This window comes from Prionailurus bengalensis, chromosome C2, assembly GCF_016509475.1.
Source record: "Prionailurus bengalensis isolate Pbe53 chromosome C2, Fcat_Pben_1.1_paternal_pri, whole genome shotgun sequence".
NCBI lineage: Eukaryota > Metazoa > Chordata > Mammalia > Carnivora > Felidae > Prionailurus > Prionailurus bengalensis.
This window is the reverse complement of record NC_057350.1, coordinates 95386635-95403420: the sequence shown is the minus strand read 5'-3', so window position 1 is coordinate 95403420 and position 16786 is coordinate 95386635. Positions and strand designations below refer to the sequence as shown.

The window sequence follows — 16786 nt, the reverse complement described above, 5'->3', positions numbered from 1 at the left end:
GTCTCTTGGGTAGACATTCAGAAGTCAAATGCGCTGAGTCATAGAGGAAACTTATAGTTAACTTTTTCAGAAACAGCCAAACTATTTTTCCAAAGTGGCTTAACCATTTTATATTCCCACCAGCAGAGTGTGACAGTTCCAATGTATCCACATTCTTGGGGATATTTTAAAATCAGATTTAGATTTCTAAATGGCATGAAGCGTAGTTTGAATAAAGTTTTCACTAGCCGCCCTGTGAACTGTGGAAGTCACATGGCCTCGTAATTTATTCACATTCCAAATTTCACTGACAGTTAGAAAAGAAATGATCAGAGATGTTCATTTGAAACATGCTTGAAATCACTTAGTACCAAAATGCAATATCAAACAACCAGTCAGACCTATTGGTCACAGAAAACTTGACCAAAATATTTGTCGAATGGGAATTATCAAGGAACCAAGCACGACAAACGAGAATGTGCCTTGCACACTAAACCGAGTCTCCACAGGAACAAAATGTTAATTGTGAATCCTGCGAAGCAGCAGCAACTTACAAAAGGCAGGGACTCGCAAAGAAGGCCAGGGAACTATTTCTTTAAATCTGATGCAACTTGCATTGTATCAGGTGATGCGCTACAATAGCAGAGACCCTGCCTCCAGAAAAGAAAAGAAAGGGACCTGGCCTCCAAGGGACAGTAATGCCCCTGCTGCTTTGAGAACACCAGGTACCTTTCACAAACAAACTCACAAATTAAAGGAGGGAGTGGGCACCCAGAGATCCAGAAAGAGCTTTGCTTCAGAGACCAGAGGGACACCAAGCTCTCAAATCCCTGCCATTCACATTTTCTAATCTAGAAAACAAACCTTCTGTCTGGGGCTGGGATCTCTGTACCTCTAACATTTTACTTTGAGTGTCATACATATTCCACGGAAGGTGCACAATCCCCTCTCCACAGAGAGGCTTCCTCCTTGGGAAGGACCTTTTTTGCTCTTAGGGATGAAGACCTATGCTAATTCCCCACTAGCACTCTTCCTGGTACTATCAGTTAGGTGGAGATTTAGGTACCCAGCTGGTCAGGTTCCAAGAGATTTCCCCTGCTAATTTTCAGTCACTCAAGGAAAACAAGGAGTAACTAAGATTGAATTACCATGATTTTAAAGAAACAGTGTTCTTTCCCCCACCACTCCCCCCCCCACCACCAAAATGTGTAAACTTGGGTATTTCACACTTTTACATCTGTTCTTCTCCAAAAATAAAAGCTGTTTATATTCAAGAAATTATGACTACAATACCAGTGCGAGTTACATCCTTAAAACACTCACAGAGAGAACATACATATTGTTCTGACCAAAAGTGTGTGTGCGATGTTCTTTCCCGGAGTAGCATCTGGGTATTAAGCTTCAGGGGAGCACGGTAGAGCGTTTGCTTATTTGTCCCCATGAAAAGAAAACTGAGTTCTCTCTGACTGGTGCCAGCGTTAGTAGTTTAAAGAAAAGAGAACAGAGGGGTGGCCTTTTAGGAAGAGCAAACACTTGGCTTTGACTTTATCAACCACCCTTGAGTAAGACACCAGCACCAGAACCATCCAAACTCAGTTTCTGGCCTCTAAAAGAGTCAGTCTTATGAGTTCATTGGAAAACTAGAGCGACTCCAAAGCTCAAAGGGCCCTTTTACCCATGCAGATGGCTACAAAGAGGCCATGCTAAATTCACAGTTTCCTCAGAGCCTAAGATAGCACCACTACAGAAACAAAACTGTCCCAAACTTGGTCCTAGAAAGAACTTTTGGAATGACATAATTAATTCCCTGCCCCATGTAGAAAGTAACTAACATTCCTGACTAAAATGCTTGCACAGTGGGGTGCCTGGCTGAGTCAACGGGTAGATCCGGTGACTCTTGATTTCCGGGTTGTGAATTCAAGCCCCATGTTGGATGTAGAGATTACTTAAAAATAAAATTTTAAGGAAATAAAATAAAGTAAAATAAAATAAAATAAAATAAAATAAAATAAAATAGAATAGAATAAAATGCTTGCAGTTAGCTATTACTTTAATGACATAAATGCCTCTTCTGAGAAAGTTGGATCTGTCCTCCGATTGCAATATTACAAAAAACTCAATCATCTTTAACTAGACATTTTTTATATCCAGCCTAATGATGATTATCTAATATCTCTTTTCCCTTTAAAATAGGCCTTCTTGGGGTGCCTGGGTGGCTCAGTCGGTTAAGCGTCCGACTTCAGCTCAGATCACCATCTCTTGGTCCGTGAGTTCGAGCCCCGCGACCGGCTCTGGGCTGATGGCCCAGAGCCTGGAGCCTGCTTCCGATTCTTTGTGTCCCTCTCTCTCTGCCCCTCCCCTGTTCATGCTCTGTCTCTCTCTGTCTCAAAAATAAATAAAACGTTAAAAAAATTTTTTTTAAATAGGCCTTCTACAATGGGAGTCTTTGAATTTGATTTTTTAAAAGCATCTTCCCAGCAGTAAGTATGAAATACAATTTTGATATATGCTCATTATCAAGTTGTATACAAAGTTACCTTAACAACCATAATGGTCACCAACCTCCCCCAAACAAAAAAACCATGTAGTATAAGCAGTGTGTTTATCTAAGAATTACAGATTAAAATAACAACACAGGACATCTTTGTAGATAGGTAAGAGATGTTTAGGGATTGTTACAAGGAAAGTCTGTAGGATTTCTCAGTAAGGGGATCCTTTAACTTGCTGCCTAGATTCCAAAAAGTCTATTTCATTTTTCAAGTTTCACAAAATAAACAACCCAAAGATTTCAGGCTTCAAACTAAGGTAGGGTTGAAAGAGCTGTGAATATGGATTCTTTTTTTTCAGCTTTTAGGCAAATGCCAGCACCTCCTGAGGCTTCAAACTGAATCCCCACAGGTCCAAAGGGAAATACAGGAAATTAGCACCAAAAGGATGCTTCTTAGTCTTGGGACTGTGGCTTTCTATCCCCTGAATAAACATGCTAATAAATAAATAAATAAAATAAAATAAAATAAAATAAAATAAAATAAAATAAAAAACAGCAATGCAAAGAACAGTCCAGGATTATCGGGTGAAAGTTGTAGACTTTTGCACTTCAAGTATCTCCTGGTCTTACAAACAATTAAAATGCATATATTAGTGTGAAATATAAAATTCCATATTCCTAAAAGTATGCGTCTTCTACAATTTGAAGCCATACATCTTATGAAAACCTGGCAGTTACCTTATATAAATAAATCACTGTTTTCTACTCTGCAACATTTTCAGGCAAACTCAAATTTCTGTGGATATGCTGTTTCTCCCCCATTCATTAGACACCAAGGTCCATGAGGACAGCACTCACATGTGTCTTTGCTACCAAATTCTCAGCATGTAGCACAATGCTAGGCACATAGTAAGTATATGCTCAATTAATAGTTGTTGAATGAACGAATGCACCAGCATGAAAGACAAAAGAAAACTGTATTTTAAAAAATTAGGTCAGTGATTCCAAAACTCTAAAGTACATCAAATCACCTGGAGGGCTTCTTAATGCACAGGTTACCCGGCTCCATCCCCAGTTTCTGATCCAGGAGGCCAGAGAGGTAAAACCAAGAGATGAGCATGAGGCTACTAATTCAGGGAGCTCACTTTGAGAAACACCGTCTAGGCAGTTAACCTGTCAACCAGCTCCAATGCACAGGAAAACATTCACTGAAAGTCTACCGACTGCAGAATCCTCTACCGAGTAAGCCACGCAGGTACTGCTCCAAATGCTATCAAAATTGCCAACACAAGACATACGTGCAAGGGGATGATACACAGACACATGTCCAAAACAGCAAGAAATCATTAGTACAGTCAAACTAAAGATGTTTCATTTCTCCAGTGCATTTCTTTATGATGTATCCTACTGTGCAGTTTAATCTATTTTTCTCAGATGGAAATTACTAAACCGCAATGCATAGCAGTTCTTTCTTGCACGACCCCACTTCATTTCACTTACTAATGGGAGTTTCATCTGAGGCCAGGGCAGGAAATGCAGAGAGGGAGCCCATTTTAAAGCTTATTGATGTTGTTTATACTTTAGTGTATGTAAGGAGGAGAGCAATGATCAAGACTCAGTTCTTAATGATCAGAAAGGAAGCAGAGGCATTAATAAGGTACAAATTTAATCTAAACCGCCACCAGGTTTAACAAAAGGATACACAGAACAATCCAAGAGAATCCCGAACTCTAACTGTGACCATTGCGTAGCTTTGTAAATCATAGCTAGCATTAACTTTCAAAGGTATACGTTTCTCATGACCCTGTTCTAAATGTAAATGCGTTTATATCCAGATCATAAGCAGAGAGGGTATCTAATTAGATAATGTTTGCAAGTACTTTGAAGATATTTAAAGTGCTCTATAAATCCTAATTGTTATTATTATTATTATTATTATTATTATTATTTAAATACAGTTCACAATTACTGCTTACAACCTATTCCACCCACCACACTGCCATAATTTGAATACAGGCAGCTAAAAAACAAAACAAAACAAAAAATCCTAGAAGTAGAAAAGATGAAACCATGTCCATATGAAGCTCTAGATTTTTACCAGTCATAAGTAATTTATAAGCATTTCAATTTTTTTTAACGTTTATTTATTATTGAGAGACAGAGAGAGACAGAGCATGAGCATGGGAGGGTCAGAGGGAGGAGGAGACACAGAATCCAAAGCAGGTTCCAGGCTCCGAGCTGTCAGCACAGAGCCCGATGCGGGGCTCCAACTCCCAAACCGCAAGGTCATGACCTAAGCTGAAGTTGGACATTTAACCGATTGAGCCACCCAGGCGCCCCAATTTATAAGCATTTTAAATAGAGGGCTGGGATATCAAATCTAGTAAATCTAAGCAATTGCCTTCTGCAAAACAGACAAACCCAAAGTTGTGTCAATTTTCAGAATTTCTTACTTATAAACCTAGTGGAAAGCAGATTGTGGTCCAGAACACAAGGCTCTTTATTTACCCTTCTGGCTGCCAGCCGCATCTTCCATTTTCTCCACTGCAATCTTAAAATATCTACATCATTCTGAAAAAAGTATGACTCAAGATTTTGATTTTAATAATCATCAGACAGATAAAGCCTTGAGAATGGTCCTTCCTATAACATATCTTCTGACTCATCTTGCTAGCTTCTGCAATAATCACAAATTGAGTGGTCTCCCGTTCTTAAAAAATGGAAATCTTTGAGCCTGATTCCACATCTTCCAAACATACCTGTCAGATGATTTTCCAAAGAGAATGACAGATTAAATGTAAACATCCCTTATACACAGTGTACAAGAAAATTATTGCTAATCCCAAAAAGGTTCACATTTTAGGTTTTTACATTTTTAAGGCAAGAAAAAGAACAATTAACATATTCAAAGCTGACTTTGGTTCATTGAAAAACAAAATCACAAGGAAGAAATACCTTGGAAACAACACTCAAACACCATAAGCTCACCAAAGAGAGCTTGTGCCCAAATGAAAGACTTCTGGGAAACCTGTGAACTTTAGGAAGATAACACACCAGATAATTCTGAAGTCTTGACAAGGTCTGCAGGGCAAATAATGACCATGGGAGTCACAATGTGCAGTGGCTTTGGGGCAGGTCGGTTGTAAGTTCCGCCATTTTGTAGCTCTATGACTTTGGTAAATACGATGGTTTTTTCTAAGTCTCCTGTGTTCATTTGTGAATGCTAAACTCCTGTCTCACAGAAAATTTGGAGGTAATTTGACAATACCAAGAGCTTTATACACTTTTGTCATAAACTACACTTCTAAGAAGTTATTCTAAGGACACAGAGATGTACACAAAGACTTACGTATATTTATTGAAGCATTATTTACAAGACTTGAAAAGTTAGAAATAACCAGAAGCTTCATCAATAGGAATTGTTTAAATATTATCATTCATCCTCATGACAAAATGTTAAGCAGTCATTAAAAACATATGGTTAGAAATTTGAACACTAAATACTTAAAGAAATTTTAAGTAACATACTAATTTCTTTCTCTTTTTTTTTAATTTGAGAGAGAGAGAGAGAATGCACGAGGGGGAGGGGCAAAGGGACAGAGAAAGAGAGAGAGAGAAAGAGAGAGAGAGAGAGAATATCTCAAGCAGAGTCCATACTCAGTGCAGAGCACTGACTCAGGGCTCAGTCCCAGGACCCAGGGATCACGACCTGAGCCAAAATCAAGATGCTCAACTGACTGAGCCACCCAGGTGCCCCAGTTACATACTAATTTCTAAGTATGATAATAGGATTGTGGTTATGTATTTTTAAGAGTGTTTATCTTTTAGAGATGCATACTGAAATATTTACAAATGAAACGATACGATGCTTGAAAATAATACGGGGAGGAAGTGGACGGAGGTGTAGACAAAACAAGATTGGACACGAATGGATAATTGTTAAGTCGGGGCCTCATTCTACTATTCTATTTTAAATATCAAGGTATTTATTTATTTTTTTACTCAGATTAAATTCATACTCCATACAAATTCACCCTTTTGAAGTGCACAAATGATTTTTTAATATGTTCACAGAGCTGAACAACCATCACCGTGGTCTAATTTTAAGACATTAGCAGGCATTCTCCACTTCTGCTCAAGCTGCAGAAATCCACTTTTATTCTCTATAGGTTTGACTATAGATAAATGGAATCCTATACTAGGTGGCCTTTTGTGTGTGGCTTCTTTCACTAGCATAATGTTCATCCATGTTGTAGCATGTATCAAAACTTTCTTTTATTGATGAATAATATTCCATTGTATGGATATACTACATTCCATTTATTCACCCATCAATTCATGGACATTTGGGTTGTTTCCACTCTTTAAAAAAAAATTAATGTTTATTCATTTTTCAGAGACAGAGAGTGACGGGGGGAGAGACAGAGAAAGAGGGAGACACAGAATCCAAAGCAGGCTCCAGGCTCTGAGCTGTCAACACATAGCCTGACTTGGGGCTTGAATCCATGAACCATGAGATCATGACCTGAGCTGAAGTTGGACACTTAACCCACTGAGTCACCCAGGCACCCTGGGGTTGTTTTCACTTTTTGGCTAGTATGAATAATGATGCTACAAACAGGGGTACCTGGGTGGCTCAGTTGGTTAAGCATCTGACTCTTGATTTCAGCTCAGGTCATGGTCTCGAGGTTAGTGAGTTCAAGCCCCACATCTGGCTCTGTGGTGCAGAGCCTGCTTGGGATTCTCTCCATCTGCCCCTCCTCCACACCCATGCACATTCTCTCTCGCTCTCTCTCTCAAAATAAATAAATAAACTTAAAAATATAAAAACATAAAGAATAAATTTTGAAAAATGCTACAAACATTTGTGTACAAGTTTTTGTTTGGATATACGTTTTCAATTCTCTTGGGTATATATACCTAGGAGTGGAATTGCTGGGTTACATGGTAACTCTATTATTCAACATTCTGAGGAACTGCCAACCTCTTTTACAAAGTGGCTGTAATGTATGAGCATTCCAATATTCCTTCCGATTTTATGTAACTTTAAAATCCCCCCATGACAAAGAATTTTTACAATTATGTTATAGAAAAACATTAACAACATGCAAAAAGGGTGATTGTTAAGTTTAAAACACAGGTTGCAGGGGCACCTGGCTGGCTCAGTCAGTAGGGTATGTGACTCTTGATCTTGATGCCATTATTCCGAGCCCCACATTGGGTATAGAGTTGACTTTAAAAACCAATAAATAGATAGTGGGTGATGGGCATTGAGGAGGGCACCTGTTGGGATGAGCACTAGGTGTTGTATGGAAACCAATTTGACCATAAATTATATTTAATATAAAAAATAATAATAAAATAAATAGAAACAAACAAACAAAAGCAGCAAACAAGTGAAAACACATTTTAAAAAAACAGCTTGCAGATAATATAGACAAAATGATCTTAATTTTTAAAGCTATCCACTTAGCAATGCACAGAAAAGAACTACTAAGCCATATACCAAAAGGAGCCCTGGAGCCCCGAAGGTAATCCTGGTGGGGAGTCTTAAGAAAAATCAAATATATGCACTGCCTTCGTGAAGTTTACTATCTAGTAGTGGATACAATCCAGGTCAGAAAGTTCTGAGTGTGAGGTCAGTTCTGAAAGGGTTTACAAGTGGAATGGATAACTTCTTTCTGAGAGAAATCAGAGGAAATTTGGTGGAAAAGGTGGCATTTGAATGTTTACTGTTAAGGTAGTAGAGACAGAAAAGGAATACAGTAAAACCTTGGGTTGTGAGCATAATTCGTTCCGGAAACACGCTTGTAATCCAAAGCACTCGTATATCAAAGTAAATTTCAAGAACCATTGGCTCAGTTGTGGTCATGTGACATTCGGCATCTCCTACCACTGGTACTGCAAGACATCGCTCGTTTACCAAGTTAAAATTTATTTGAAATGTTTGCTTGTCTTGTGGAACACTTGCAGCACAAGTTACTGACGCTCCGAGGTTTTACAGTATAAGGTACAGCACCCCCTAAAGAGCATCCATGGGGAGAAGGAAGCTGTTCTCTGAGGCAGGAGTAAAGCATCGGTCATCAGAATTGCAGCGCATGGTGGGAGGCCCAGCTGAATTATAGCTGGTCTTACTGCTACACTAAAGAGTTTAGTCTTGGGTCTGTAGACTGTGGAGGAGTCAGGGAAGGTCGTGAATAAGAAATACCCAGACTGAAAATGTGCTGTTCGAAGAGTAATGTCACTGCAGTGTACGTAGAGACTAGTCAGGAGAAGGCTGATGGTAGAGACGCAGGAGGGAAGTCTCGTCATGGATGCTGCCCAGGGCACAGTCACCTCAGTGGTTGTAGAGAGGAAAGGAGCAAAAGGCCGCATGCAATGGATAGCAAGGAAAGATGTTTAAGATTGGGGTGAAATAAAATGTGTTTTGAGAATTTCAAGGCACCCCCTTGAGACAACTGGAGAACAGCCGAGGCATGTAAAAAGCAGAAAGCGAATCATCTTTCTCTAGAGGGAAATAAACTTCCAACCAGAATGAAAGAAATTACAAGCGGAATTCATCCAACATTTTCTATTTAAGTCCTCCCTCTCTCTCCTCTAGGAACCTTATATTTATATGAGCAGAATAACATTTCATTCAAAAAATATCACCCAGATTTTCTTGGAATTCTCAGCACACTGCTAGTTCAGGCCCTGTTCTCAGACAGCTACTTCCCCCACAGATATGGTAGAACCAATTTGACATAAAAGCAACTTTCAGACACAGATTATCCCAAATTCTCTCAGAAACACAGACTCAGAGACTGGTTGTGCTCAGCTGGGCATGGCGGCCATGATTCAATCACAGTAGCTCAAAACTGGGTGGACTGGAGAACTGCACCCCTGAAGAAAGGAACGGTGTAGGACAACAAGGACATGAAGACTAATACCAAGGCAGAAACACAGGAAGACTCAAAATTACAAGGTTTCAAAGAGCCTTACAGATAAGGCAGCGGGAAATGTGATATTTTCATGAAGGAAAAATGTTAGGTGTTCTTTCTTCAACAAAATATTCCATGACTTCCTAAGTGGACAATTAGGCAAACAGCAAACCATGACTTATGTTAGCTTTTTTACTAAGATTCAGAACACTGAAAATGATTACGCATATTTCTCTGATGTTCTGATAACTCCCACTACACCCTGTTTTATTATGAGGCAATGTCATGGCAAAGAAAACACCTGTTTAATATCTCTAAAAAACAGCAAATATATCTAATTAAAAAACTACTCTGCTGTTATTGTTTTTGAGACACTGTTATCTTATCAATTCTTTCAACTTTGCTAAACTCTCATTTAAGACCAAATTTAACTAAGTGCTCTGGGATAAGGAATTAATAATGTTTCAAGATTTCCTTAATCCCCATGAGACCTCTGACCAGGTTTTAAATACTGGACTAGTATTGTATCATTTCAGGTGGACACTCCCCTCCCAAATACACAAACTTTGAAAAGGCACACGCAAGGGGTGCCTGGATGTCTCAGTTGGTGGAGAGACCGACTCCGGCTCAGGTCATGATCTCGCAGTTCATTGGTTCGAGTCCTGCGCCAGGCTCTGTGCTGACAGCTCAGAGCCCAGAGCCTGCTTCAGATTCTGTGTCTCCCTCTCTCTCTACCCCTCCCCTGCTCATACACACACTCTCAATCTCTCAGAAATAAATAAACATTAAAAAATTAAAAAAGAAAGTAAAGACACAGACATAATAAATGTGGCTTTATTTAAACAATGTTTAATCCACAAAGAAGGGAAAAAGTTAAAAAAAAAAAAAAAAGAAAAAAGTTTTAATGAATAATGCTGATACCTGGTACTGGTTTAGAAATAGAGCAGGGGCACCTGGCTGGCTCAGTCCTTAGGGCATGTGACTCTTGATCTCAGGATTGTGAGTTTGAGCCCCATATCTGGTGTAGAGATTACTTAAAACTAAAATCTTAAAAAAAAAAAAAAAAAAGTAGTGAATGCTGATACTGGGGCAAAGGTCAACCCAGGCCAGCAGAGAAACATATAAGGTCATGTTGACACATGTAAAGGAAAAGCTACTTTCAAAAGATGCAGGACCTTCTGATATCTTCTTCTCAGAGCCATTTTCAATTAGGTGCAATCACTGAGATGAAATGTTGGTAGAATCAAGTTTCCTATAAAATTCTATTTAATCATGGAATAGTATATTTGTGTAGAGCATTGCATTACGGTTTTATTTTCAAATAAAGCATTGCCATAAATACTTTGATTGTTAAAACCAGCGTATGAGAAAGGCAAGCAGTTGAGATCATTCCCATTTTTAAATTAATTATGGTTCCAGGACTTACCCAGAGTCACAGAACCAATAAGACATGGACATAGAATGCAGTACTCACTCTACTCCATTCACCAACTCATTCATGTATTCACCTGTTTATGCAACTAACTGCAATGACAGATTCAAAAATGGGCAAGGCATAACTTCTGGCCTCATGGAGCCCACAGTTTATTAAGCTGGCAGAAAAACATCCCAGTGCCATTTATAACACAAGAACAAAAAGTGCAGTGGGAAAGATGCATGTGAGTCTTCCAGATGAGGTCAGTTCTTAAATCTATAGGTCTTAACAGACAAAGAAATAGCTAGGCCTGGAAGGCAGTGAGGGGCAGGGGGAAAGACAAGCAGAGGTCATCTAATTCTGTTCAAATAGAAAACTGAGTGTGAGTCCTGGCAGAAACATAGTGTATGAAGTCAGCAGAGGCCAATCTTGGCCTTGAACGCCTTCCTCTGTGGGCCAAACTAAGGACAGCCAAGGTGCTCAGACTCAGATATATGCTAATCTTCAAAAAGCTTTCTGGCTGATCTCACCTCACATGTAATAAAGCCTACCGGTGGCAAATTTCATTTCTTTTAATACTGTGATGTCTTGAAGGGAGAATGACTCAAGCCATGAGTTTGAATGAGTAGATTGTTTTCTGTAGCCTATGTATGTATACACATATTGCATACACCCACATGGATAGTTTATAACCATAACACTATATATGAATATCCACATAGATTATGCAAAACATACATAAAATTCTACAAACCTCACATGGAGAGACATCTGAATAATGTGTGTATCTAGACTGACCCCATGGGAGATATTCAGATGGAGACGGGTTACAGAGAGAGGGTACTATGCAGGACAACCATCTGTACTAGATGATTCAGTCATTTGCCAGCAGAGGAAGAATTGAAAGGGGGGGGGGGGTTACAAAATGAATTCTAAAGGTATCTTAATGCTCCACGGTTTTATGTATTATGAGTTTACCTGCATGAAGCAGTTTCTTTATTCTCAATAAATAAAATTCCATGACTCCGGTGAAATAATTCCTCTCTGCCATTTTTTTGTGCTCAGGCAGAAAATGTATTATTGATTTCTGATTCAGCCACAGACAATGTGACTTAGAGAAAGGAGCACTGAATGAGAAGTCAGGAAACCTAGATTCTCTCCTCAAACCACCGTTTTCCCCTCCCTCACCCCCACCCCAGCAGAGAGGGGGCTGTGTGACCTTGGGCAATGACTACAGTCTCTGGGCTTCAGCTTGGTATTAAATGAAAGGAGTGGGTAGGTGTTCTCTAATTCTCTTCCAGCTCTTAATCTATGAAACCATCCCCCTCCCCTAACAGTTTATCTCCAGAGCTCTAAAAATCAAGACTTTTAAAAGTGGATTCAGATCATCTCTTTTTTAGCCAAAGAAGATCCTGTTTTATCTTATTTTTTAAAACCATCCAAATCTTGCATAATTCAAATGATCAGTGCTGTCACTGGTGGCTCTGGTTTAAATTATGCATTGTTGCTATTTGGGGAGAATGTAGACTAGGTCCAGTCTGGGATCACTGGCTGAGAACAATAAGCCCCCAAACTGAGAAGGATAAAGGCCTCTCCAGACAGGATCTGCTTTTAATGCACGGAGCTCAGGGTTTACAAAAAGAGCATTGATTGTGTACATTACAGAGCCACCGAAACAGCAAGGGATTGGTAAGGCTGCAGCAAATTCTCCTAGATGCCACTGACCTTGGCTGCATTTCAGGGGTCAGGCATTCCCCATAAGGTTCTCAGCAGGCTGGCTTTCCTGAGGGGTTGGGAACAAATGAGACCTCTCATCCAGATAAACCCACCTCTCCTAATTTGAGAAGACAGAAATTATCTGCCCTCTGATTTGTGGAGATCACCTGTGTAGCCTTTGGACTCAACAGCCAGCCTACACACCTCACCCCCTACAAGGCGGGTCCTACACCCCAGCCCTCCCGGGTGCAATTGTCTCCACATCAGCATGTAAGTCCTCTAGCCAGCAGTTCCCATCTCTAGAGCTGGCCTTAGCCCTCCCTCATTCCACACCTCCTACAGGCAGAAATACAGGGGCAAAGCACTAAGCCCAGGCCACAAAGAGCAATTTCAGGGAATCCTGCAAAGATATCTTTTCAAAATACAGATCTCTGGAGCACAGGCCTCCCATGTGTGAATCACACTCCAGGCAGGCCGGTGAGCCCTCGTGGTTCCTTACAAGCCTGCAGGCTCTGTGTGCTCGTATCTCAGAAAAGCTTCCCCAGAAAAAGCCCACAAGGGACACCTCTGACCAAGCCCAACTTAAAAATCGCATCAGAGCCCTTTCCATTAGAGGAGCAGTGTTGAGATTCTAGCTCAGGAAAACCACAAGCCTTGCCCATTGTTCAGATTCCTTCCCCATACCCCCCACCCCACCCCCTACTGGGCTTTTGCCACTTTCCCCTACCCGGTAGTCTGGGCCATCCATCCACCTGATTAACCCGCTGGCAGTAACTCCCAGTGCAGAAAGTAGGGCAAATGAACATGCACAGTCTGTAAAGCAGGAAATCACAGACTTAGCCAAAGCACCCACCCGGTTACCAACCCCCACCCCCAGCTGCCCAGGGGGCAGCGGTTTCTGAATGTGGCATTTCTGTGCCAGGAAATAGACAGCTTACTGTAATATCACATGAATGAGCTTTTGCTGCCCAACTATCAAAAAAGCTATTTGAAATGGCATCTCTGTTCCTTCTCAACCCCTGGACGGCCTTGCAGAAACCCTCACCTCTTGGAAGAATTAAGAAGGGAAAGGGAAGTCAAAAAGAGGAGGATTCATGAGACTAAATAAAAAGTACCACTTTGACAGTAAAGGTAGCTCTTTAAAATAACTGTAGAGAAGGAGGTACTGTCAGGAGAAGTAATGAAGATTCAGGTCTGTAATCCCAAGATTTAGCATCAGTCTAACAATGTATGCCTCAGGAGGGCGTGTGAACTTCCAAGCTTCACCCATCCTGTGTGTCTGTGTTGAGACCCACCATCAATTCTATCTCACCATCCTCCATGCTTCAAGTATACATGCTGTGGCTTTTTTTTTTTTTATTCTTGGTTCAGGAGAGGAAGAAGCCATCCTTAATTGGTGTCCAATCCTCATCCCCCTCTGCTGCCGCCACCCACACCCCTCACCTCCTTTTCCGCAGGCAGCATCTAATTAAAATGGCAAGAAAGCTCTGCCCCCTTCCCCGATAGAGTGTGTTGGGATTCAGAGGTGGGGGTGGGGAGGCGTCGAGGCTACCCTGGGATTCCTGGTATTCTGATCTCAAAACAACAGCAAAATGGATTCTATAGCAGTGATGTCTTAGTCAATACAATGAAAAGGCGTCTGAGGCGATTCACGCGAAGGTAAACGCAAACCAGTGGGCCTGGAGGGACGTAGATGCTCTCTACAAAGGACTGGCCGCGCGCGCGCGAACACACACACACACACATCCACACACACACATCCACACACACACACACACACACACACACACACTCACGGGAGTTCCGGTCTGACTGGGGGAAAGCAGAGAACACATCCTTCCACCTGCTTAAGTTCAACCATAAAACTGAAATGTCAGAGCCACAAAGTCAGAAAGCACAGGCAGGTCTAAGTTAAACCATAAATAAAGGTGACTGGCAGACTGGCATTGAAGAGAGCGCGGAGAGGCAGTCGGGGCTCAGAAGGCGGAAAGGGGCTAGAGGAGGCAGTTGCCATCTACCAGACCAGCACAGCAATAGCTGCCTCCGTGGAGCGGCAGGTTCGGCTTCGTGGGGACAGTCAGGCTCACAATGTCATCTTGCAGGTAGCTGGGAAAAGTGAGTGGCCAGTGCTTCTATTCACGCTGCTGTTACTCTCTTTGCAGAAAGGGGCAGTGGGGTCTCGCGCCTTGCCACCAGACGACCGTCTGGGGCTTGTGTGCACACACCACGCGCGCGCGCGCGCACACACACACACACACACACACACACACACACGAGCCTTTCATTTTAAGGCTCTTACGCTGGTCTAAGATGAAACTGGCATTAGCTCCACTGGTTCTCTGGGGAGCTTCGGCCACAACCAAAGGAGGACACGTAGTGCACAGCTTTGAGAGGAGTCTTAGCCAAGAGCACCTCGGCGGACCCCGAATCAAAACCAGAAGCCAGGTTATCTCCGCGTCGCATTCTCCCTCTGCCCAGTAGCCCCCGCCCGGGTTCACGCACCGAGCCCGTTCACCCCGAAACAAACCGCTGGGAAGAAATCAGAAAACATGTTCTACTCACCCTCAGAGCCGAGAGATCGATTTCATCCAGGCTACGAGCCGGGGAGTCGCTCGCCATGTCTACTTCTTCGCGGGAGAAATGGTCCAAAACCACCCTGAAGCTTCTCCCTTGGAAATTCCACCTTGGTCTATTTTACTCGCGTCCTCATGCGGGTGTCGCGCCAGAGGCCCCGGGCCCAGCCTCCCCAGCCCACCCCGACCCCACAGCACCCGATCCCGATCCCCCGCGCGTCGGTCCTCCGGGTCAGGGAGCCCAACCTGCGCTGATCTCCAAGCCCGGAGCCGCGGTGCGTGTGGGCTGCGCGCCCTGCTCAGCTAAGGGCGCTGGGGCTGCGTGGGTGTATTTAAATGGGACATGCTTCTTTGCTTGTGCGTGGATGGCGGCTGCATTGGCTGTTATAATGAGACACATCAACTCCTCCACTCTGCTGGGGGGTGGGGGTGGAGAACCACACAGAACTGTCTATCACCGCTTCCTGGGAGGAGTAAAGGGGGGGGGGGTGGAAGGCGGAGGAGGCGTGGTCTCCGACTGGGGAGAGGCCGCGCTTCCTGACCCGGTCCCTCTGCACCAGCGTGGTTGGGGGAAGGGCGCGCACCCTTTCCGCCCAAGCTTTTGCAGGCTAATCTGGATGGATCTGAAAAGCTGTTCCTGGACCCTGCCGTGCTTATCGTAGGGGCAAAGGGGCCTTATTTTGTGTGTCCAATTCGTGCACTGCAGCACAATGGCCCTCAATCGCATTGGGGGGGTTTTCGGTTCGGTTCAAATGCTCTAGCGCTGAAAAAATCCAGAAGGAAAAAAAAAAAAAAAAAGAGTGACGGCCTCCCTCCTCCATTAATTATTTGTGGGGCTGGAGTAACGCGGGCTGGTGCAACCGGTGCATATAAGGACTTGTGTGCAGGGAAGGGGATCCGCCTCCAGGCGCGGAACGAATGGGGGAGAAGCGCACTCGTACCCTGCGCTCCAGCGATTTGCAATGGGGGTGGGTCAGCCAGCGACCCCCGGGATCCCGGAAGGCGGGTCTCGAGGGCCGGTCACTCGCGGGTCAAGGGCTAGGAAGGTTTACCAGAAGCGGGAAAACGGACATCTGAGTTCCTTGTTGGCATCGCCACACCCAGGACTTGCCCGTACCGCAATTCCCCACGGAAACGACCGAATTGAAACGAGAAGCTTTTTCTCTGGGTGCAAGAGCTGAATGCTTCAGGTAACTCCAAAGGGAACACGGGGTGAGGCAGCACTCGCCGCCTCAGGACGCTGCATTTCCCTTTCAGGCAGTGTTTTCGTGGCTGACCTACTCAGACTGATGGAGAAAGTTTAGCTGGTGGGTGAGATGTAACATACAAAATGCACCGGGTGAGAGCGATTTCGCTCCACCCGCTTTCTCATTTCAAGGCTGAACGTTTACAGTGGTAAACATGATATTCCGTAATCAAAAGTATGAAGTCACTTCCCCCAGCCCCCCTACCCGCCCCCCCTTCCCCTCCAGCTTTGGCCACGCGAAATACATGGGAAGAAAAGCTAAATTTGAACTTTCCCCCCAAATACAGCAGTATCTGCACGTCTGTTAAAATGGGAGTTTACATCTAGCCAAGTGCAGTGAGGGCTTCTTAATCCTGTGGTGTGAATGTCAGTTTCAGAAAAGGACTTTTGAATGAATGAACGGAAGCCAATGCAGTTAGTTCATCAGGACTGCAGACACTGGAAGACTTA

The 16786-nt window shown here is 42.9% G+C and overlaps 1 protein-coding gene across 11 annotated transcripts in view; it reads right to left on the bottom strand.

Moving 5' to 3' along the window:
- TNIK (TRAF2 and NCK interacting kinase) overlaps nucleotides 1-16198 on the bottom strand; it is a 396420-nt gene extending 380222 nt beyond the window's left edge. For all 11 annotated transcript variants that reach the window (XM_043594906.1, XM_043594911.1, XM_043594908.1 and 8 more), the window contains exon 1: nucleotides 15080-16198. In XM_043594906.1, coding sequence (XP_043450841.1) covers nucleotides 15080-15136 — 57 coding nt within the window. In that variant the 5' untranslated portion in view covers nucleotides 15137-16198. The remainder of the gene's footprint in view (nucleotides 1-15079) is intronic.
- Between the last annotated feature and the right edge of the window lie 588 nt (nucleotides 16199-16786).